The sequence below is a fragment of the Anolis carolinensis genome, chromosome 6 (assembly GCF_035594765.1).
Source record: "Anolis carolinensis isolate JA03-04 chromosome 6, rAnoCar3.1.pri, whole genome shotgun sequence".
Lineage (NCBI taxonomy): Eukaryota > Metazoa > Chordata > Lepidosauria > Squamata > Dactyloidae > Anolis > Anolis carolinensis.
Genome location: NC_085846.1, coordinates 31,870,659 through 31,895,206, shown reverse-complemented (window position 1 = coordinate 31,895,206; position 24,548 = coordinate 31,870,659). Strand labels below are relative to the sequence as shown.

The 24,548-nt window shown below is 39.9% G+C and overlaps 1 protein-coding gene and 1 long non-coding RNA gene across 3 annotated transcripts in view; one reads left to right on the top strand and one right to left on the bottom strand.

The window, feature by feature from the left end:
* LOC107983005 (uncharacterized) overlaps positions 1-24,548 on the top strand; it is a 118,936-nt gene that overhangs the window by 73,527 nt on the left and 20,861 nt on the right. Inside the window, exons 3-4 of the long non-coding RNA XR_009999687.1 lie at positions 1,936-2,042; positions 3,732-3,838. This is a non-coding gene — a long non-coding RNA (uncharacterized LOC107983005). The remainder of the gene's footprint in view (positions 1-1,935; positions 2,043-3,731; positions 3,839-24,548) is intronic.
* Positions 1,163-20,713, bottom strand: LOC100552270 (keratin, type I cytoskeletal 12). 2 transcript variants are annotated; one of them, XM_062957409.1, is made up of 8 exons: positions 20,235-20,713; positions 16,156-16,238; positions 14,147-14,303; positions 10,722-10,883; positions 10,275-10,400; positions 8,737-8,954; positions 4,962-5,122; positions 1,163-2,016 (listed from the first exon to the last, which is right to left on the bottom strand). In XM_062957409.1, the coding sequence occupies exons 1-8, from the start codon at positions 20,670-20,672 to the stop codon at positions 1,910-1,912; spliced, it is 1,452 nt and encodes a 483-aa protein (XP_062813479.1). In that variant the 5' UTR covers positions 20,673-20,713; the 3' UTR covers positions 1,163-1,909. The 2 variants fall into 2 exon arrangements, with proteins under 2 accessions (XP_062813479.1, XP_062813480.1); XM_062957410.1 differs by having other exon boundaries at positions 4,968-5,122.

Below are 24,548 nucleotides of genomic sequence, written 5' to 3'. Positions count from 1 at the left end.
CTCTATATTTGGGACACAAATAATCTGAGATGTATTTATTTATTCATTTAAAATGATATGGGAGGCAGAGAAATGGATTCAACTATCCAGCCCAGGTGCTTTGAGAACTCAAACCATTGAATCAGGGTTTTAATTAATAGTAACAGGATTAATACTTGTATCCTCATTTTCTTCTTCTAAGAAGATCTTCTTTCGCATTTATATGGCGCACGGTGAAATACTGGAAGTAGTTGTATCTCTTGGATCTGACCAGTAAACAGAAGTTATTTCTTCTAGTTTGTTTGGCAGGAATTTACTGTGTTTTGCATTCTTGTTTTCATACTTGAGATAGAGCAAGAACGTGATATTTGAAATTCAGTTCCAATATGGAAAAAAGCAAAAGTGAAAGATTTTTCTATGCGGATGGGCAGGATACAAATGAGGAAACAACTCTGTTGAGTTGGAAAGAGGCACTGGAGCTACTGCAGTAAGATGGGCAAAGCTGTAGCCAAGGGGTTGGAGGTTGGGGTTGGGATTCAACCCAAAACTGAAAATTTTTCAGTTTTTTTAAAAACCTTGTTTACTCATGAATTGATTAACTGATTAACTAAATCCCCATGCATGTCCATTGAGGTTTATCTGTCTTGAGTGTCCACTGAAGTTTATCGATGGAGCCTGATTTCTAAATTATTTTGCGTTATTGAACTACTCTTCATGATTCGCTAAAAAAAAAAATTTCAAAACTCCCCCCTCCCCAAATTTTTTTCTGGCTATGGTCCTGAAGATGGGGTATTGTGTCTATGTGAGAATTTTTCTTTGGCCACCTTGAAGATTCATTATCACACCCCACTGATCTCATTTCCCATGTAACTTAGTATAAACTCTAGACAAGACCAGGCAGATGTGTCCCACTACAGCATTAACAAAGTAGGATATTCTAAAACCAACATTGGCACTAATTGGCCTTTTCTTATAAGTCCTTCATGAGGCATAGTGTTAGTCATTCTGATCCTTTTGAAAGTAGATGTCTTAACTGAGATATGCTTGAGATTAAAGTTGCTTCGGTGTACCAGCCCGGCAGATCACAGGAAAGATGGCTGGATTACAATGAAAAGACAGAGACCTTTGGCCTTAAACTTTATGCTGAGCTCAACCCCAAAACCCAGATGCTGACATTGTTGTGCCTCAGAATGATTTATTTCATCCGGATCCAATAAATGTCAAACAGTTGTCAGAATTAGAGAGAAAATATTCCAAGATACAAAGTATTGTGAGTCTATCTTCATGTCACACAATCCCTTGTAATGTAGAACAAACTTTGTGATTCACAAAATCAGGTTTGGAAATACATTTATATGAAACCAATTAAGGTACAGTAGAGTCTAGCTTATCCAACATAAATGGGCCGGCAGAATGTTGGATAAGCAAAAATGTTGATTAAGGGATTAAGGAAAAGCCTATTAAATGTCAAGTTATGATTTTACAAATTAAGCACCAAAACATCATGTTTTACAACAAATCGACAGAAATAGTTCAATACATGGTAATGTTATATATTAATTACTGTATTTATGAATTTAGCACCAAAACATCGTAATGTATTTAAAATATTGTCTACAAAAACATTGACTACTAAAAGGCAGACTGCCTTGGATAATACAAAATGTTGGATAAATGAAGGTTGGATAAGCGAGATTTTACTGTAGTTTTAAATAATTCCAGGAAGAAAAAAAATTCAATAGCTAGTGATAAAGCATACTTTTCATCTACCGGTAACTAAATTCTAAGGAGAACGGTCAGGAAGTCTCAACATATTTCTTATTAAGGAAATGAAAGATTTCTCAGTATGTAGAAACATTAATGAAAATAAGACATGCTTTCTGTGGCATTATTAGAAGCCAGATAGTCTGTATCAATAGCATGTTGATGCTTATATCACTGTCTTTTCTTCGACAGACTGCACCTTGGAGGATGTTACTCGCCCATGCTCATCTAATTCCTCAATTATTGTTTTAATCACTGTAGTTCTCTTTGTTTCTGAAACAAACAAAAGAAGAGTACAGGTAATTTATTTTAAAAATCTCCAACCGTATTTTTGGATAAAACGCTTACAGAATATAAAATGAATATAATTCCTAATTTGAACAATGAAGCGGGATCCCCCCCCCCCCCCCCGCAGTGAAATTGCCATCTGTTCTTTCTGGCTGGGATATACCAAGATCCCCTTATAGCAAAGGCAGAAGGACTGATAGCAGACCTAAGATCAGTGGTTCTCAACCTGTGGGTCCCCAGATGTTTTGGCCGTCAACTCCTAGAAATCCTAACAGTTGGTAAACTGGCTGGGATTTCTAGGAGTTGTAGGCCAAAACATCTGGGGACCCACAGGTTGAGAACCACTGCCTTAGAGCCTTCTTTCCAGGTACCACGCCACCTAACCACACTTTCCCCACTATTTGTCTATCACTTGCTTAATCTGTAATGCCTTTCTCTGAGGGAATCATATTTATGAGGCATTGTGGGCAGAGAGAGAGAGAGAGAGAGAGAGAGAGAGAGAGAGAGAGAGAGAGGGAGGAGGGGGGGGGAAGGGGAAGAAAGATGGGAAAGGCTTCCCTAGACTTCTCCTCCCAAGAGGGACCTGCTGGGTTTCTCTCTCTCTCTGTGTTTCTCACATTTTTTTTCTCAGCCAATCAGAGGCCTGGTGGACTGTGTCCATTCTCATCCCCTCTTGTGGCTCCCACTGGTTGGGACTACAATTTTCAGAACCCCCTCTTATGGTGTTATTTTTTTTAAATGTTATAGTAAAAACTTTTAAAAATTCCCAAAAATCAGTGGATTAATGAAATATTCTGAAACTTGGCAGGCTTGCAGTTGTAAATGTAGCCTACAAGTGGAGTAAGTTTCATTCTGATAGACCTAAAATGATGGAGAAAGGTGCCTCAATTTCTCTATTGGTGCTAGTGGAACAAATTTTACCAGAACGAAAACAACACCCCCCCCGCCCATTTTGGGAATTTCCTGGAAAACGGAATGGGGGAGAGGAGCCAAAAATGCAACTAAAAATGATATGGTTTTTGGACATTGTGCACACATATACGGAGCTGTGATGATTCAGGTAGTCCCTATATTCACTCATCACAAAATAATTCATTCTGAGGAATATGGTATTTGGCATCTGGTGGGCTCTAAAGTACCACATGCTATATGTGACTTCATTAAAGGATTCCTGCAGTAGGGAAGTGACTCCCATAGCTTTGCAGAGTCCACCAGTGCCATGCTTAGGAGACTCCAGCTGGCTACTTCCCAGCTACAGTATTTGCCACAGCTAGAAAGCCTCAAGTGAGTCTCTGGGATTGGCTGGAGTTCCAATTCCTTGTGCCCATTTCTCAAGAGCAGGCATCTCATTTTGTTCAATAGGAAGCTTTACTTCTTTAACTGTTAGTTCTTCTTCAGTTGCTTTTTGAGCTTGTTCTCTTCATCCCATGCAAATGGAAGTGTTACCTTGGAATTAATTATGTTTATCATATTTTTCAATGAAAAAATTTGTCCTCTAATCAAATAGGAAACTATCAGAACATCTGGACATTTGGGGGTCTTCCTGTATAGCTCATATTTGAGTGCAATTTGCCACAATTTTTAGTTTCTCAGTTCCTTTAATTACTAAATTAAATTTTAAAATGGTTTTAGTGCCCAGAATCATGTTGGTGACATATATCATATTACATCTGTATGTGTCCTTTTAATTATTGTTACAGATGGTATCATTCAACACCTCCATCCACAATTATCATCATTTACCTCCCTGTTAACTAAGGACTTTTCTTCACAGCCATTTAGTGGCTGAAGGGCGAGGTGTGGCAAGGTAAGGCCTGCCACTTTGTTGGTTCTAGGCTCTGTTTCTGAAGCTAATGCACAAAAAAAGAAGCAACTACTTGGGCTTCTTGGCAGTTATCTGGAATGGTGTATGAATCCGACTGTGGAAACATAGCAAGATGTTGCTTATCCTCTCCCTGCCTCCACATCCATGGAGGAGGATGTAGCGGACAGATGGATGTGGTGAATGTGTATAGAGAGGGGATAGAGCAGAGTAAATGCCTAGGAGAACTTTATACAGCATCCTTGCCAGTTTTTGGTATTTTGCACAAAAAAGTTAGTTATCTGCTAAATCTAGAAAATAATGTAATAGATAACATTCTACGGGAAAAAGATACTTGATGTTTCTCACATAAACAGGACACTATTCCATTTGTGAACTGCAACAGCTTTGATATTCTTCCCATCAGCAGATATGCCATTGGGTCAAAGATGTTGATGAAGTGGTATCGTGGAATGTGGATGTCCAAATCATCATCATCATCATCATCATTTAATTACTTATTAATCGCCCTCCATCCACGATGCTCTAGGCGATTTACAAGATTGTAAAGGATAAAAATACATACATACAAATATTGATTAAAAAATATTAAAATAGATTAAAAGCTCTAGTAAAGAGCCATGTCTTGAGTGCTAGGGTAAAAGGCTCCAAATTCACCTTATTGGCATCTTAAAATTTTATTACTACAAATGCTACATAGGTAACTACTTCTGATGCACCTCTTCTTTCTAGTGAATTGATTACATCCTAATCATTCTGGCTAATTGCAGCATTCATACTTGCCTCCAACAGACAAAAAAAAGAAAAGAAAAAAGGAACAACCAGAAATATTGTATATTCACAAGCATTAGGAAATAACATACACTAACTACCACCAATTCCTCAATACTTTATTTCCCATACCACCACAATTCACCACAGCAAAGCGTGGCTGGGTACAGCTTTCCCCCATTGGTGTCAATGCAATAAACCTTACTAGAATGAAAACAGCCCCCTCCTCCTCATTTCGGGAATTTCCTGGAAAACGGAATGTGAACATTTTCAACTAGTCTGCTAGATGCTCTGTTAGAATTAACCAAAAGCCTATTGATTTCAAATCAACACCGACCTTTACCTTTTTCTTTGGATTCGGAGTTGGTGTCTATAGCTTCAGTTCCACTAGAAATGGAGTCTCTTCCTGATCCAAGGCCTCTTGTGCCATATTCTGTACCTCTTAATTTCAAATCTGTTCCAGATTCTAAGGTTTTTGTGTCTCTGTAGACAAATTCACTGTAAAACATAATATGATGGCTGTTGTTGCTATTACTGAGCTATATTTCATATGTTGATAGCATGTCAATATGAAACATCTATTGCTTATAGTACATAGATCTTTATAGAGTTGAAACATTAAGGCTTATTATACTAATAGGATTCTGGGCAAGTGAATTTTAAAACAAATTATCCTTTCTGCAGTTAAAGTCTGTCTCAGACAATATTTGAATTGCTTACATAACTTTCTTTCAGTTATGATGAATAATGTCAACTCAGAGAGTGCGTTATTATCAGGAAGTAGAGCAGTGGTTCTCAACCTGTGGGTTCCCAGATGTTTTGGCCTTCAACTCCCAGAAATCCTAACAGCTGGTTAACTGGCGGGGATTTCTGGGAGTTGTAAGCCAAAACATGTGGGGACCGACAGGTTTAGAACTACTGAAGTAGAGTAATCTGGACAGTCATCTTCTGAATCAGGCAATTACAAAAATATCTGAGTGGAATTATCATAAAGCTGTAATATGTAATGTACGATATCTCCCCCTTTGTTTGTACCCTTTATATCAGTGTGGTCCAACCTTTAGTTACCCAAGGGCCAATCAAACTTTAGTATAGGAATGTAAGGGCCAGAGACATTCCAGAAAGAAAGCGAATTGTATAATTAACATTGAATTATATAATTAAAATATTAATATTTAATTACATAATTAAAATATTTTTTTCAGTAAGAAGGTCAAGGGCCAACAAAAATGAATTGGTAGGTCGCATGCCACGGGTTAGATCACACTGCTATATATAATACTTTAACAGAATTAAGTTGGCTTCCAATTCTGATTGTTTTGCATGTGCCAGCATGATGTATTTATTTATTTATTTATTTCAAATATTTCTATCCCGCCCTTCTCACCCGGAGGGACTCAGGGCGGCGTACAATTGGCAACAATTCGATGCCGATACATCATTAAAAACAACAACATATAAAAAATACAACCAATTAAATGCAGTATAAAATATAAAACATAAAACATGTGTTTAAAATCCGTTCGTCCAATATCTTCCAACTTTATCCATATAACAATCTGGGTCGTCTTTATCATTTATTCATTAAAAGCCTGGGCACAAAGCCATTTTTAAGGCTTTTCTAAAACTCAAAAGGGTTGGGGCTTGCCGTATATCTCTGGGGAGGGTGTTCCATAGTCGGGGAGCCACCACCGAGAAGGCCCTGTCCCTCGTTCCCACCAGCCGCGCCTGTGAGGCAGGCGGGACCGAGAGCAGGGCCTCTCCAGATGACCTCAGGGATCTTCCTGGCTCATAGGAGGAGATACGTTCGGACAAGTAGATTGGGCCAGAACCGTTTAGGGCTTTATAGGTCAAAACCAGCACTTTGAATTGGGCTCGGTAGCATATCGGCAGCCAGTGGAGCTGGCTTAACAAGGGGGTGGTATGCTCCCTGTAAGCCGCCCCAGTTATTAGTCTGGCTGCCGCCCGTTGTACTAGTTGGAGCTTCCGGGCCGTCTTCAGAAGCAACCCCACGTAGAGAGCGTTGCAGTAGTCCAAACGGGATGTAACCAGAGCATGGACCACCGTGGCCAAGTCAGACCTCCCAAGGAACGGGCGCAGCTGGCGCACAAGTCTTAGTTGTGCAAAGGCTCCCCTGGCCACCGCCGAGACCTGGGGTTCCAGGCTCAGCGATGAGTCCAGGAGAACCCCCAGACTGCGAACCTGCGTCTTCAGGGGGAGTGTGACCCCATCCAGCACAGGCTGTAACCCTATTCCCTGTTCAGCCTTGCGACTGACCAAGAGGACCTCTGTCTTGTCTGGATTAAGTTTCAATTTGTTTGTCCTCATCCAGTCCGATACAGCGGCCAGACACCGGTCCAGGACCTGAACAGCCTCCTTAGTGACAGGTGGAAAGGAGTGACAGAGCTGGACATCATCTGCGTACAGATGACACCTCACCCCAAAACTCCGGATGATCTCTCCCAGCGGCTTCATGTAAATGTTAAACAACATGGGGGACAGTACTGAACCCTGCGGGACCCCACAAGTCAATGGTTGTGGGGCCGAGCAGGTGTCCCCCAAGGACACCATCTGGGACCGACCTTCCAGGAAGGACCGGAGCCACTGCAAAACAGTACCTCCGAGCCCCATTCCGGCAAGGCGCCCCAGAAGGATACCGTGATTGACGGTATCAAAGGCCGCTGAGAGGTCCAGCAGAACCAGCAGGGACACACTCCCCCTGTCCAGCTCGCGGCGTAGATCATGTAGTGTTGGACTAGGATTCAGATGATTAAACTCAAATCCCCACTAACCAATTCACTTTGGACTGTCTTCGAGAAAGCTGATCTTGCAACCTAATATACATTTATGCATTGAACTCAGTAAGACTTACTATACATTGGACACTTGTAGGTTTGCTTTTGTAAGTTACAGCTACCTTCTAGGGTGAAGTTGGGGTAGAGAACAGCAGTTTTTTTGTGGTTAAAGTTTAGCAAGCCATTTTGATTTTTAAAACTTTCCATTGATTTTCTAGTTTTCTAACAATAGTGTTTCCTGCTGACATTTAAATTCCTAGTCCCCATAAGAGCCAGTCAGAAATGACTTCCCCATAACTCTACAATTCTTCATTTAAAGAGACCAAATGTGATTTAAGTCATTTTTGAGTGGCCACAGTTTTGCATTGCGTAAGATAAAGAATTGAAGGCTGAAAATGACACAGACAAGTAAGTATCAGACACAGAGTTCTACAGGAACCAAAGACGTCTTTGTCTATACATGCAACTTTGTTAGTGCTGATTGGCCTAAATTATAGCATGAAAGAATGAGCCTGTTGAAACATAAATCAAGTGGCACACTGCCCCAACACACCATGGAGCTCACATGGTTTGTACATTTAATCTTGGCTTAGAAAACGTTTGATGTTCAACAGCCAACAGTTTTCAACACTGCCAACAATATTAAGGCTGTATAAATAAAGCTTTTTTGGAGCCCCTGGTGGTTCAGCGGATTAAACTGCTGAGCTGCTGAACTTGCTGACCGAAAGGTCAGTGGTTGGAATCCAGGGAGCAGAGTGAGTTCCTGCTGTTAGCCCCAGCTTCTGCCAACCTATCAGTTTGAAAACATACACATGTGAGTAAATCAATAGGTACCGCTCCGGCGGGAAGGTAACGGTGCTCCATGCAGTCGTGCTGGCCACATGACCTTGGAGGTGTCTATGGACAATGCTGGCTCTTCGGCTTAGAAATGGAGATGAGCACCAACCTCCAGAGGCAGACACGACTAGATTTGATGTCAGGGGAAAACCTTTACCTTTACCCTAAATAAAGCTTCAAAGATATTACTGCTTTATAGGCACCATTAGGATATATATTTTCTCCCATTTTTGCTTTTTACCTTTTTTCTTTCAAGTCTTTTTTATTAAGTTTTGACATATTAGTGTACATATATACATAAAGATTGTGCACACATATATACTAGGGAAAGGAAAACATACAAGGAGAAAAGAAGAAAAGAGAAAAAAAAGAAAAAAAAAGAGAGAGAAAAAAGAAAAAAAACCAACAAGAATGACAAATACATTAAATCACAAAACAAGTTTAAAAAATCGGTGGTTTGACTTCCACATCTCTTTTTACCTTTTTTCACTATCAATCAGATGCCGATAGGTCTCAATCTCATTCTCAAGGTGGATCTTGATGTCCAAGAGTTGTCTATAATCTGCATTCTGGGACTCCATGTCATCTCTCACCTGTTTTACTTGGGCCTCGGTATTGTTAATGAGCCCTTGCATTTGCAAGAGCTGGGAACAGTAACCATCTTCAGTTTCAGCCAGGGTGGTTTCAAGAGATTGTCTCTAAAAGCGAAAACGGGATAAACTCATGCAAACCTGACATAAAGCAACACTTCAAAGAGTTGTTATTCAAAAATGTTTTAGGTGGACATTTTCATTACATAACATTTTCCCAATCTTGTTCCCTCCAAATCTTTGGCCAGTTGCACATCTTTGACCAGCTGTGATCTTCACATCCTCAACAATTTTGGATTGGTATGAAAAGTTTCCCACCTCACCAATAATTAATTAAACTATCTCATGTACCAAAAACAAGCCCACATTTCTCATTGAAGTACTGGTGAATTTATGTTGCTTAAAATTGTTCTTTATTTTAAATATCACATTGTTTTTCCTTTTTTTTTGCACTACAAATAAGATATGTGCAGGATGCATAGGAACTGTTCATGTTTTTCCCCAAACTATAGTCCATTCCTTGCTCCCAACAGTCTGAGACCGTGAACCAGCCCTCTGCTTAAAATCTTTGAGGACCCCTATTTTAGAGGAACATGGCTATGCCTAGAAGCATTTTGATCTAAGGTCCACAAAAACAGTTTAAGAATATGTACAGTGTAATGTCTTCACCTGTTAGTCTAACACTTCCAGGAAGAAGCTCTTTGGTAAGAGCCATGAATATAGAATTGCTGGTTGTGTGAAGCCACAGAAATGCAAGTCTCAAGCCACCCATGTGTTTTGTAATAATAAACTCTATTCTGCACTCACCAACAGTAGCAATTCCATTAATATTATAAGAGAAATTCTGCATAATTTTTTTTAGGTTGGGGGATTGCCTTAAGCTTTGCTTGTAAATATCGATGGATAGTAGTGTGTAAATCAGCCAATTCTAGTGCACAGATTACTGCTTTACAAAGTTTAACAGAGGCCCCATATACGTTGCCAGATAATCCAGATAGAATATGATCACAAGATAGAATATATTTTTATCGTATCAGAAGCAAATTGAGAATATACTGCAAGTTGCTTCTGGTGTGAGAGAATCGGCTGTCTACAAAGACGTTGCCCAGAGGATGCCCAGATGTGTTACCATCTTGTGGGAAGCTTCTCTCATTCCCCACATGGGAAGCTGGGGCTGACAGATGGGAGCTCACCCCATCTCATAGATTTAAACTGCCAACTTTCAGGTCTTCAGGTCAGCAGTTCAGCTGGCACAAGGGTTCACTGCGCCACCGTGGCTCATAGAATATACTGTGCAGTAGTCATTAGCATCTAGCTGAAATACAGTTTGCAACACGTTCTATAAATGAGAGGTCTGTACCTGAGTGAGATTTATATGTTACACTTTCAGATAAAAACATTTTATCTGGAAAAAACTTGTGCTCATACCAAAGTAAGCTGAGTTTTCAGGTCTATCTCCAGACCCTGAAGGGTGCGTCTTAACTCTGCAATCTCTTTCTTGTTGGTGCTGGTCTCCTTGGCACTCATACTGATTGTTGTATTTAATTCGTTACTCTGCAATGATTAAAAAACAGAATTTGAACACACAGAAATCACACCAGATAAAATTCCTTTGGGCTGTAGAATCTATTTTTTTTCTTCCAACAATATATTAGGTCTACTTTTATTTGCAAAATGGGAGCACTTGATATTCATCACAGGACAAAAGAACGATCATGGTACAGGTCTTGAGTGTTGGACTTAGGATGCATCGGCATTGGAGAATGATTGCAGTTTGCCACCACTTTAGCCGCCATGGCTCAATGTTATGGAATCCTAGGCGTTGTAGTTTAGTGAGGCATGAGTACTCTGACAGAGAAGGCCTTGTAAAAATACCTTTTTGACGAACCAGGTTTCAGCATCTTGACGATTTTGCTCTGCCAGAGCCTCATACTCTTCTCTCATTTTATTCAGAAGGATGGTCAAGTCAGGTCCTGGGACAGCATTCATTTCTACACTGACATTCCCTGAAGTTGGTCCTCGCAGACCTCTTATTTCCTATGAAGAAAAAGGAAGAAAAAAGCAGAAGGGCAGTTTGGGGTATTTTATTTCATGTCAGGAGCAACTTGAAAAACTGTAAGTCACTTCTGGTGTGAGAGAATTGGCCGTCTGCAAGGACATCACCCAGGGGACACCTGAGTGTTTGATGTTTTACCATCCTGTGGGAGGCTTCTCTCATGTCTCCAGATAGGGAGCTAGAGCTGACAGACAGGAGCTCACCCTGCTCCCCGGATTCAAACCACCAACCTTTCGGTCAGCTGTCCTGCCAGCACAAGGGGTGGGAATGATAAAAAGAAAAAGAAAGTCTTGAAATGATTAGACCTAGATTTAGCCCTGTGCTTACAGTTAGACTTATTAAGATCAACAGTACAAGTAAGCTAAGATGACTTGCAGCTCTAATTGTGGCGTGTTCTGAATCCAACCCAAGTTGTTTTCATAGTGGACCTTTATAACAGTTAATAGATTTTCTGCATATGTACTTTATATACATTGAGAAATCTTCTGAATTAGTCTAAAGTAGTGCAAGTTCATATGATTCGACTTGTTAGGTTTTGTTGTGTTTTGCAGATTGTCGCTATCAATTGTTGCGAGACTTTTCCGGTTATCATGATTTTTGTGACAGTTTTGTCTGAACACAAAAAGTTTTCCCCCTGCAACCCTCTCCCCCCCCCCTACAAACAATGTTTCCATTGTCCCCACAAAATGTCCAAAACTCTTGTCATCTCATTCATAGAGATGGAAACTTTTGAAATTGCTTGTTCTTGCATGCTAGGATGAAGTAAATGAAGATGTACAACCTTAATACCAATGAGGAATAGCTCTTTATACTGTTGCTGTTGTACTGAAGCTGGAGTGACTATATATCTCTAACAACGCTGAAGAAATTAATCTGTTGGAGAGATGAGTCAGAGCCTGTTTTGCTTCTGTTTGCATAGATATTATAGACGACAGGTTATGTATCAGTTACTGGCACTCATTGCTGATAATTCTTTGTTCTCTTATCTTGGCTGAACCCACTGGTTTTGCAAGTCTTATGAGTGGCGAAATTCCCTATTCTTCCATTCCGCTTTCATCTTAATCATTAAGCATATAATATTTTATAGACCTTTTTATGGTGTTAAATTCTGCTGGTGCTAGATCTTCATAAAGTTTTCTTTTAAATTAACTGTCACATAAATGTTTCAAGCACAAATGCTTCCAGATGCATTGTCCAATATAATTTTTGAGTGAAATCAGTTTCACACGTACCATATTTCTTTGATTCAAAGATGCCATGAATTTGAAGACACACACTAATTTCATTACCACCAACAGAAAAAGAATACATATACATATAAAAAAGCACATGTGATTCTAAGACTTGCCTCATTTTAGAGATGTTTATATGGGCAAAAAGTGTGCCTTAGAACTAAAGAAATACAGTAGTTTAAAACATTGCATGTGAAGACGGCAGACCAGTCTCAGAGCAAGCTGTGTATCACACAGTGGCCATCCTCCAATGTGTTGGACTGCTTGTTCATTATCCTGCCCAACATCTACTTTTTGTTTTCTCAAACAATTGTACAAACATCATCATGGGTTTGTGGGTAGATATTTACATGTGCATCCATAATATATGAACTTGCTGCTTCTTCATCTACTTATTTCGCTATGGCCCCTTTCTGATGGTATTGGAAGCAAATGATATGTAAGCTAATTAACTGAGGACCTCTTCACATAGATTTTTTTTTCCCGTGTCAGGAGCGACTTGAGAAACTGCAAGTCGCTTCTGGTGTGAGAGAATTGGCCATCTGCAAGGACGTTGCCCAGGGGATGCCCGGATGTTTTAATGTTTTTATCATTCTTGTGGGAGGCTTCTCTCATGTCCCCGCATAGAGTTGGAGCTGATAGAGGGAGCTCATCCACGCTCTCCCCGGGTTGGGATTCGAACCTGGCAGCTTTCAGATCAGCAACCCAACCTTCAAGTCACAAGGCTTTAATCTCTGCCAAATGAGAGATGTGGATCTAGTAACCCTTAGAGATTGTTTATATTGGTCCCAAGTCCTGTACTTATTGCAAAAGGACTTATGGCAATCTTCATGATGCACAGCGACTTCAAGTGAGTATTTTTTTTTATTATACTCTAACTTTTCCCTGCTTTGGGCAAAGTTGGTAGATACTTCAGAGTTTGTTGGAAACTCTGGGGCATCCTGAGGCTTGGGCTGGTCCAGGATTGGATCTGATTCTACTTGATCTCCTGTCGAGATGGACACTGCTGCCATCATACATTCCCAGCACTGATCAATCCAGGGAAAGGGGATGGTTCGTACCCAAGTTACTGCCACAGTCACTTGGTGATGATCTGACCTTCTTATTGGTCATATGGGTGCCTTGTTGTGACATCAGAAGAGATGCTCACAATGGCCATGAACCTGGATGGAGCCCTGTGAGTGGATAGAAGTGGCTCAGGTTGTGCTGAATCTAGGGCTGCTCCTAGGGCAGATTTACACTGTGCTAACTTCCCCAGTCAAGATGCAGTATTTGCTGCAGTAGTTTGTACTTAGAAAAGCAACTGTTGTAATGCCATCAGCTCTAAACTCAGAAATACTTACAGTTGATACCAATTCAACCAGAATATGTAAAAGTTATTTTTTGGAGTATGGAATGCCCCAGACAGAATCCCCAGCATAGTTCATGCTGATGTAAGCAATCCTGAGGCTAGCAATTTTACGATGCTGAAATTAATATGTTGCTTAACTTAATACTAGCAGCATTTATGTATAGTTAATTTGACTAACATATGAATGTTGCTGTTGCTAACTGAGCTCTATGTAATTATAGTCTGTTTTAGCAAGGTGCCCATTTTATTTCCTTATGGCTCAGAATCCAACCATTGTGAAATGCCGCACGTCACAAGATGCTTAACTTAGCAATACAGTCATCCCTCCACATTTGTGAATTAAGCATTATTGTATTTGTCGCTGCTTTCTCTTCTGTCCTATATCATGTGACTGAAAAAATATGTTCTCTCTATGTTTCATGGTCTACTGAGGTCAATAGACGACCTAAAATGTCCCTCTGGTACAAAGCACGAAACTACAAATAAAAACTTGGGCAATTTTATTTTTTCTAATTTTTGCAAAGATTTTGTGCCCTTAACTCTCACAAATATTGGGGCTAAATTTATTCATAAATGAGTAATAAAGGAATTGCACAGTTCCTATAATGCTATCTGAACTCTAGAAGTTTTGTAATCTGATTTAACAAATCAAGCACCTTACCTCATCATGGTTCTTCTTGAGAAAAGCCAGCTCTTCAATCAGACTTTCAATTTGCAATTCTAGATTGCTCTTGGATAGAATAACTTCATCAAAGACTTTGTGCAGACCGTTGATGTCTGCCTCAATACTCTGGCGAAAGAATACCTCATTTTCGTATCTTTAAAAAAGAAAAAAAAGAAGCCTTTTGATGCCAATAATATTTGCTTAACAGTATTTGATTGTTATGTGCCCAGATCCATTGGCTGATTGTTTTTGTCTGAGAAATCTTTGACAATTTAATCTTTTCATGTGATGATTAATAATTATGGTATTTTTTTTTCTCTGTTGGGGGAAAAGACACACATTCATTCTCAGTATTCTCCCTGTAGTCCTGAACCATTTTAGAGAAATTATTCTGTGGACTAACATAAATGTTTTTTGATGTTTAGAATCCTGTTTTCTGTGACACAAGACTGAAAAAAAACCTACATATTTCTTTCTCCAGAATAATTCATCTCCAACACTCAGGGACATTTGAATGTCCTGAGATGATTACAAAATCATGAAATTCTCATGGTCTGTTATTTTTTCTCAGCTGGATTTCCTGACCATCAGGAAATCTATATATTTCTAGCCTTATTTCTAGCTTTATTCTTACAACTCCTTATTTATGAGCTAAACTATATGCTGTGTTATGTAGCATGCTGCAGAGCCACAACTTTCTTGCACTATACACAAAAAAACCCCAAACAAATGGAGGAAAAACACTGCTGCCAATTGAGTTTTCCTTCTTTCTTAGGGCTTGTCTACACTGGCTCCTAAATATTTACATGGCATCTAGGAATTTCCACTTTTTACAGGTAAGGTAGGCTAATTTGTCCCCGCACTAATTTATCCCCGCACTAAGGAAAGTCAGGAAATAATCCAGATTTTGGTGAAACTCCAGAGCAGCTCTGCACAGTGTGGACAGCATGATCAGGTCCAATGTGGAATGATTTGGTGTCCACATGGGCTGTCACCATTCTCTTGAGACAGCGGCTGAAGAGAGGTTGTGGCGATTGTGGGCATCCACATGACCAGAGAGAAGGAGTGGGGATTGCCTTTGCTATCTACATAGGGTGCCTGCAATAGCCAGCAATGGAAACTGGAATGGTAGTTGGTCTTGGCCTGGTTGAATTGAGCAGACTTTGCCTTGGCACCATTGTTAGTCTCTAAACATTTTCCCAGTTGTTAGTTGACCCATTCATTCTAACTTGAATAAGAAGTTTAGTCACATGCTGTACATTTACATTTTACTTCTCAAGCATGGATTTTTTTTTGTAGGGAATCAGGCATTATGATCTTCCATTTGTAAGGACCTCATTACATTAGAGAATTTTAGAAACCTATGATGCTTGCAGAACACTGGGAGTCTGAAGCCTGCTGGAGCCCATCACATGATGTAGGGCTTCTTTTAGCGGGGCTCCATATTTCCAGTGTCCTGCAAGCATCATAGGATATTGCCCAGATAATACGGGAGGCTTCCCGTGTTCTCCTAAGAAAGCACGGAGAGAGCACAGAGGGAAGCTGGGTGGCAACACTTCCTCCCATGAGATGGGTAAAGGGGTGATGCAGGGTGTGATGCAATGTTTTTCTCCACTGCCTGACAGATTTGCCACTCTACCTGGCAACGCCCTCGCAAATTAGACCTCAATGTGATGATGTCCTAAGACTCGTGTTTTCCAACTATTCTACCTTTCGTCTTATTGACGTGTTGATGCACACACAGTAAGGTGGAAATGTGTGGAATCTCTGCACAATGTCCTTTCTTTACAGCTCACAAAAGTTACTATTCTGGGCTACTTTTCTTGTCTAATCAAACTGGCTAATGAATTCAGAACATTGTCACAACTTTCCTTAGCTCAGCGTGCAATTAATAATGGTAGATGCCATTACTGTAGAGGAAAAGCACCTAACAGTTTTGCTTGCTGTCTTTGCCATTTACAAGTGCAATGAGGTATACTTTCCTTGAACTGAGAAGAAAAACTTACTTCATTCTGAAGTCATCTGCAGCCAGTCTGGCATTATCTATTTGGAGGATAATGTTGGCATTGTTCACACTTGCTGAAATGATCTGCATGAGATGGAGGAATAAAAACATGGGGGAACTAAACTTGAAAGTATTCTTTGGCAAGTTTGTTAGGATTCAACATGTTTTATAAATGTAATTAAGTTGTCTGAAGAGAAAAAGCAACACCTGCAGCTATTCCTCATGCACTAAACTTCACATTTATGAATTTTATTTATTTATTGGATTTATTCCTGCTTTTTCCCAGAGAAAAGAATTGGCTAATTATACTATGTATCTCTGTACAAAGTGTGCATTATCTTAAAGATAAACTTGCTGCTGAAAATGGCTGCAATCCAAAGAAAATGGCTGCGATCCATTCGCTGAATAGGCCAAGGATTATGAGGCAAACTATGTGTTATCAGATATGCACAGTTTTCAGTTATCTATGATCTGAGTCAAATAGACCCAATTGTGGGAACCAACGGAATGTATCGCAACTTAGTACAGATTAAGCACCCCTTATCTAGAATTTCAAAATCCAAAACACTCTAAAATATGAAATTGAACATGTGGGTGATGAAAATAGTGACACCTTTGCTTTATTATGTGTCAGTATACACAAACCTTCTTTCATGTACAAAATTATTTAAAATGAAACATACATGAATTTTGTGGTTAGACTTTAATTATGTAGGTATACATTTATAAGGAAATTCCAAGATTCAAAGCACACACACACACAATTCCAGAAAATCATAATCCCAGCAGGACAACAACGTATTTGCCTTGAACATATCGGATGACATTGTTCCTTTCCCACCACTCTCCTAGTGGAAAATAGCATGGAAAGCATTTCTTTTATAAACTTCCAATAGATTCCCACCAGGAGAGTGGCAGATGTTTTGGATTTCAACTCCCAGAAATTTTAACAGCTAGTAAACTGGCTGGGATTTCTGGGAATTATAGGACAAAACACCTGGGGACCCGCAGGTTGAGAACCCCTGGTTTAGGGACTGTGTCACTGTGGATGTGACACATCACTTTGAACTGTTTCACTTCCCCATTGCCACAGTGCTAATTATTTTATTTCTAGTGACCAGGCTGCTAATTTAACTCTGTTCTCTTGCAAACCTTAGATCAATGTGTTGGAAGGAAACTGCAGCCTGAGCTGGTTTTGCAGTGAGATATAGCCCCCTCTCTTGCATACTACATAAACCAGGAAAAGGTTTCTAATTTCAAAATGTATATTTTCTCTATATTTATTGAAATAATTCATTTTGCAATAACAAGTAGCCTGTGCACGTTTGACAATAAGAAGTAGTCCTCTCTCTTGTAAAATACACAGAAAAGGGAAAGGCTAGTAAATACAAAATTCATATTTCCTTTTTTATTAATAGTTAGGGACAGTGTTTATGAACTTGATGATTTCATTGTAAAGCCCTAGTCTTGCAAGATTTTGAACTTATGGGGTTGCATAATTCCCCCGGGGGGGGGGGGGAATTAAAAAGGCAGTTGCAACAGTTGCAACAAACTTTTTTTTTTAATCACGTCGGAAGTGACTTGAGAACATACTGCAAGTCACTTGTGGTGTGAGAGAATTGGTCGCCTATAGAGACGTTGACCAGGGGATGCCCGGATGTGCAAGTTGTAGCTAGCTTAGCCTGCAACCAGAGGCGGTCCAACCATAAGGCGAAATAGGCATTTGCCTGTGGCGCCATCGTCCCGGGGGCACCATCGTCCTGGGAGGAGGGCACCACTCTCCACCTCCTTCTCTTTCGGGCCTTCCGGCCGGCGCAGACCCACCTTCGCACCACGCAAGCCCACCTTTGGGGCCTTCAGAGATTGTGAGGTCTGTAGGAACTTGGAAGCTAGGTATGTGGGGTTTATATATCTGTAGAAGGTCCAGGGTGGGAGAAAGAACTTTTCTTTGAAGCAGGTGTGAATGTTGTAATTAATCACCTTGATTAGCATTTAATGGCCCTGTGGCTTCAAGGCCTGGCTTCTTCTTGCCTGGGCTAATCGTTTTTTGGGAGGTGTTAGCTGTCCCTGATTGTTTACTGTCTGGATTTCCCCTGTTTTCAGAGTGTTGCTCTTTATTTATTGTCCTGATTTTAGAGGTTTTTTTTTTTTAATACTGAGGGCTATCTGGGTTATCTAAGTCCACACTGCCCTATATCCCTGTTCAATGTTTAGTGCTAAATTTGCAAATATAGTAATCCCTACATAACATTACCATGTATTGAACTGCTTTTTCTATTGATTTGTTGTAAAACATGATGTTTTGGTGCTTAATTTTTAAAATCATAATGTAATTTGATATTTTATAGGCTTTTCCTTTATACTTCCTTATTATCCAACATTTTCGCTTATCCAACGCTTTTATTTTTCAGTGATTGGTTTGGGGGGGGGGGGCGCCAAAATTCTGTTCGCCTACACTTGAAAAATACCTAGGGCCGGCTCTGCCTGCAACAAGCTAAAAATGCTTGCAAGTTTTTTTACGCATTTGGAGAATTGATTGGTGCAATAAGTAGAGTGGTTATCATGGCATGCTACAGCTCAAAACCAAGATGGGTTTGTATTTTTTATTGCCAAACCCATTTTTGCTGCCTTGTGTGATTTTTTTTTTCCGTGTTAGAAGCAACTTGAAAAATTGCAAGTCACTTCTAGTGTGAGAGAATTGGTCGTCTGTAAGGACGTTGCCCAGGGGATGCCCAGATGTTTGATGTTTTTACCATCCTTGTGGGAGGCTTCTCTCATGTCCCCTCATGGGAATCTGGAGCTGACAAAGGGAGCTCATCTGCACTATCCCCAGGTTGGATTCAAGCCAGCAACCTTCAGGTCAGCAATCCAACCTTCAAGTCATCAGTCCTGCTGGCACAAGAGTTTAACCCACTGCGCCACTGGGGGCTCCTGCCTTTGTGTGATAATATCCTTAGCCTTCCCTGTTTGTGATCTTTCTTACCATACGCCCCTTTGCTGCAGTTATCTTCGTAAGGCATTCCAAGAAGTATGTTTTTTCCTTTCTTTTCTAAGGGACGAGCAACTTGAACAAGTAGAATTTAATTAGTCTATGGACTGCAGTCCAAACCAGGCCAACTTCTGTGTTTGCTTTTAAGTAAAGAAAAATTATGGAGGGGATTGGAGTGTTGTGAGATTGCCACTGATGCAGGCGAAACATCAGGAGGAAATGCTGTTAGAACATGGCCGTACAGCCTGGAAACTGCACAACATTCTGCTGATTCCAACTGTGAAAGTCTTCAACAATATACGGAGTGAATTGCTTTCCCCCTTTTGTCCCCCTAGTATTACTATTATTTCCACTATTATAAATGTTTCTGAAGCACATTTATACCCACCCTGAAGTGTACAATAGCATTATAAAACAACAAAGTATAAAGGTTTACCTTCTGTGAAGGAGGCTGTCACAATGTATTGATGGGTGGGCTTGGGTGAATGAGTAAATAGATAACATGGGATAAATTCACTATTTTTTTTCCTGGCTCCTTGAGAGTTACTATTAAAAATAGGTCTAACTAATAATATACCCCATACCGTATACTCTGTATTGAGTTGATACTAATATTAAAATACAGTAATTAAAAGCAAATCAAAATAATTATTTATTTATTTGCCCTATTTATACCTCGCTTTTCTCTACCCTGAAGGGGACTCAAGGCAGCTTACATGTGGCAATTATTCAATGCCTTAATACATACAAAATTAAGCTTAAAATAAATTGGATTAAAATTAATATATATCAACATTTAAAAACATTCAATATTAAAATCACTCCATCCAAAAATTGTAGTCTGATAAATTGATTTTCTTGTAACTTTTATTTAAAGTATTAAAGAGTTTACTGTATAATGATATGCATAAGTCCACCAGAAGTAAGATCATGCTCAAGGTCCCAAACAGAAAATAATATTCATACAACACATTAATATCAGATTCTATTCTTCACCTTCAGATGCATAAGCATTTCATTGAGAACTCTTGAATGCTGAAATCACACCTCTGTTTGTTTTTAAAACGTCTTTCTCAAAACCATCAGCTTACCTTATTTCGAAGTTCATCAATGGAAGCGTAATATTTGCTATAATCACGGAATCCTCCATCAGCCTGAAATGCATTTTTCTCATACCAGTTCTTGATTTTTAGTTCAAGCTCACTGTTTGCTTCCTCCAGAGCATGTACTTTAGCCAGATAGGAAGCCAAACGGTCATTCAGATTTTGCATGGTTTCTTTTTCCCCACCAAAGAGAAGTCCCCCGTCAATGCCAAGGGAACCAGAAGAATTGTAAATATGAAAGCTACCCCCAGTGCCACCTCCAATGCCACCCCATCCTGATCCAGCGCTCCAGGTTGGCCGGCTACAAAGGCTTCCTGCACTGGATCCTCCACCCAAGCCATATGCTCCACAACCAGAAAGCTTTGCAGATGTTCCACCACTGTGAGAAGAGGAAACCTGCCTAGACCCACGGCCAAAATAAGACATGATGTTAAAGTGCAAGAAAAAATTTTGAGTGCAAGAAAAAGAAAAAGCGCAACCCAAGGAGATCTTGAAAAGTAGGGATAGTCTCAAGCTTTTATATGCTGATTTTGTAAGGGTGTGTTCTTTCTTTGGAACGTCTTTTCTTAGTTGCATTGTTTGTTTGGCCAATTTATCATCTCAGACCAGCATGAGTGATGGATATTAATAACCAGACAATATTCCAGTTTGTTCATTTCCCCCAGGCCATTTGTGATTTTCTCCCTACAACTTAGAGAATGGGTGGATTTGACCAGGGTGAAAGTTTCATTATCCTTTCAACTAAGTTGAGTAATTCCATATCATCCCATCCTATCACTGTTTGTAGTTTTTTTTAAAGCTCATCATTATAAACATATTTCTTGGCATTCCTTAGCCTTCACATTTGTACTTGCAACATAGCCTCCTTTGTGACAAAAGGGCGTGCAAACTACTTTTTAAGGATGGCTCAGTTGAGTTTTTTCTCTCTCTTCAGTTTGGGTGGTGCAAAGATCTCTGTGTTTTGTTGTATCTCTGCAAAAGCATCCTTGTATTGTTCTAGCTGCCTAAGTTTCTAAGGGAGGAGTTTTTTTTATTTCTTATTAATTCTCTAAGCACTTTGCTATAATACCAGATTTTAATCCCAGAAGATGTTAGTTTCATTTCCTGAAGCTCTTGTTTTGTTTTGTATTTGCTTTCACATTATCAAGGATCCAACAAATTGAATGCTTCAAGCACGAGCTTAGTAAAGTTTGGAACACTTGGGAACGTTGAACAATACTTTGGGAATTAAGAAGCACAGAGCAACAGAAGAGATCACTTGTTTTTAATCAGTCCTCACAATTTAGGCATTCAAAGGAATCAGTTTACACAAACCCTCAGTTGTTAAAAGATTCAATAACACATTTTTAAAAGTCCATTCATTTTTTTGTATAATTCTATTTTTACTCCCATGTCACTCAGAAATATGTGGCACCCAAATGTCCTTTTTGACTGTCCTTAATAGAACATAAGCATTCGTCCAACTCAATGCATATTCTAAGGGCGCATTCACACATAAGCCACGATTTGTGATATTCATGGGTTGTTGTTTAAGCAGCCGCATGCAAATGTTGGCTTGTTTTCCTCATTTATTTCATGCCCCTTTTGCCAGCTCCTAATTTAGAATGGGAAACTTGGGAAACAGAGACAAAATACAGTGGTGGGTTCAAATGTTATGATAAACTATAGATTTAATAAAACACACACACAAAACAGAGTTTGTAATCCAGTAAGAAACCATGGGCTTAATTTGTGGTTTGAAGATATTTAAGAAATACCCTGAAGGCACCAGATCTTGTCTGATCTGAGAGGCTAAGCAGGAACCGGGAAATCAACAGGGAAGTATTTCTACCTTATCTTTTGGTGGTCAGTTGTAACTTCTAGCAGTGTGTGATTCGTCAAAAAAGTCCCATTTTCAGTCCCATTTTTGTCTGCCTCCGACAGATGAAATACCATTCTGTGATCTGCAGCTCAGTTCCAGGAAGATCTGGCCCATTGACACGGAGGTAACATGCGAGGCTTCTCTCTCCATCATTTTTATGGCTATTGGGACAAAATGGTCACATTGGAAGGACACCATTTACAACTGCAAGCCCCCCAAGTTTCAGAACACTGGGGACTTTTTAAAATAATTATTAATATTTTTAGGAGGGGGAGGAAGGCTGCTGGTGTAGGACAGAGTCAGAAGCCAGAAGGTAGGGCTGGGCAGGTACTGAAATTGAAATAATATTCTCCTGTGGGGACTCAAGGGAGTCAGGCTATCCCTCCCTTCCCTAAACCTATATTTCGCTATAATCTTTAGAACTGAGTTAATAATCTTGGTTAAAAAGTATTTCCCCGAGAACAAACACAGATGATTTCATCATATTTAATTTCTAAACAGGGTGTTCCTGTGAGTGGTCTGCTAATGCTCCTTCAGGCATTCTGGCTTCCACTGAAATAAGTGTTTAAAAGAGTGTGCTAGATCTGCTTCATTGGAGGGGTCTTAATTGCAAACGATCCCAGAGAGAGTGATGCCTTAAGACTGATGCCTTAACTCTGCTTCAGTGGAAGGGTTTTGAGGGCAAATGACCCCAGGGAGAGTGGTGCCTTAAGAAAGGTTCCTTAACTCTTCTTCATTGGAAGACCAGTTTTGCAAAAAGACACATGAGCCACTTTCTTCTGATTGGCTCTAGCAAGGCTAACAGAAAAAACTTGCATGTAACTGCTCTTGTCAATCAAGGGCAGCTGGATGCAGCTGAAAGGTTGGCCACCACATGGTGTGTATTGGCTGAGCCTTCTGCTATCCCCTGCCTGGTCCGTTTCCGGCAGTCTGGCAGCCAGATCACTGAATTTCTCTGAAACCCAAATTGCTAAATACAATCGTGCACACCCCTAGCAACTTCTTCCAAACAAATCTTTCCAATGAAACACTATGATAGGTTTACCATAAATCAGAATCAACTTGAAGGCACACAGTAATAACAAATGGTTCGTAAGAAAAACCTTTATACATTAGAAGAGACAATTAACTTGTGTGCTTTCATGAATCTCCCTGTCTGCTGGACTCTGAGGTAATTTCACTTTCAAGTCCATTCTCACAGACAGGATTTAAGCTCCCCTCACTTTCCTCATTTCCCTCATTGAAAAACCCATCCATTCTCCCAGGCTCTGAAATAACAATCCTCTGATTGTCATCAGCTAGCTGAATCACACCAGGGAGCAGGAAAAGCAAAAATACTGGAGCCCATTAAATCACATCCTATTGTACCAACACCATCTTGCCAATAATAATAATAATAATAATAATAATAATAATAATAATAATAATAATAATAATAATAATAATAATAATAATAATCTGTATAACAAAAAAATCCAGGTATTTAGGAGAGCAGCAATTCTTTTAATCTTGTAGAATGTGTGGTTGTTTTCAGCAGACCTAATTTCCTTCGCCGGTCTTCTGGGGAGGAAAGAGGGAGCAGCGGGGTGAATTTGTTGCCCTGTATGTAGCTCCCTATCCGCAATAGGTTCCCCATCACATGGGGAAAGCGTCACCATTGTGAGGAGGCTCCAGTGGAGCCAGTACAATACAGGAACTCGCTCGTGTTGCAGAGAAAGGTGTCTGGTAACGCTTTTACTCAATTTGGGGGCAGGGCTTCCACGTGAGCCCATCAGTCCTCCAGTGAGCTCGGGCTGTGGCGCAGGCTGGAGAGCAGCTGCAATGAATCACTGCAATGAATCACTCTGACCAGGAGGTCATGAGTTCGAGGCCCGCTCGGAGCCTATGTTTGTCTTGTCTTTGTTCTATGATAAAAGGCATTGAATGTTTGCCTATATGTGTAATGTGATCCGCCCTGAGTCCCCTTCGGGGTGAGAAGGGCGGAATATAAATGCTGTAAATAAATAAAACAAATAAATAAGTATCCTAGGACACCAAAATCATCCCTTCAGATAAATCAGTAAATCTGACACTGTGGTAAATTCTGTGGAAAAAGAAAATGCCATTTAAAACACAGGAAGCTGCTTCATAACGAGTGAGACCATTGGCCTAATGACCTCAACATGGTTGTTTCTATCTGGTGTTCCTCAGAGATTCTTCTCTGAAGTATTCTCTGTTATAATAGAAAAGATATTTTATTTGTAGCAGTACCAAATTCCATCACCATGTTGGTATTAGAAGTGCTGGTTGGTGCAATTAAACAAACAGATGGAGTAAATAAGGGAAATAGCTGGAGCAGATACATGTGGAGGGGGCTGTGTGATAAAATATTATGGAGTACTTGGGAAATTACAATTTTGTTCTTATTTTCTTTTCCTTTCTGAGCATCAGATTATTCTTTG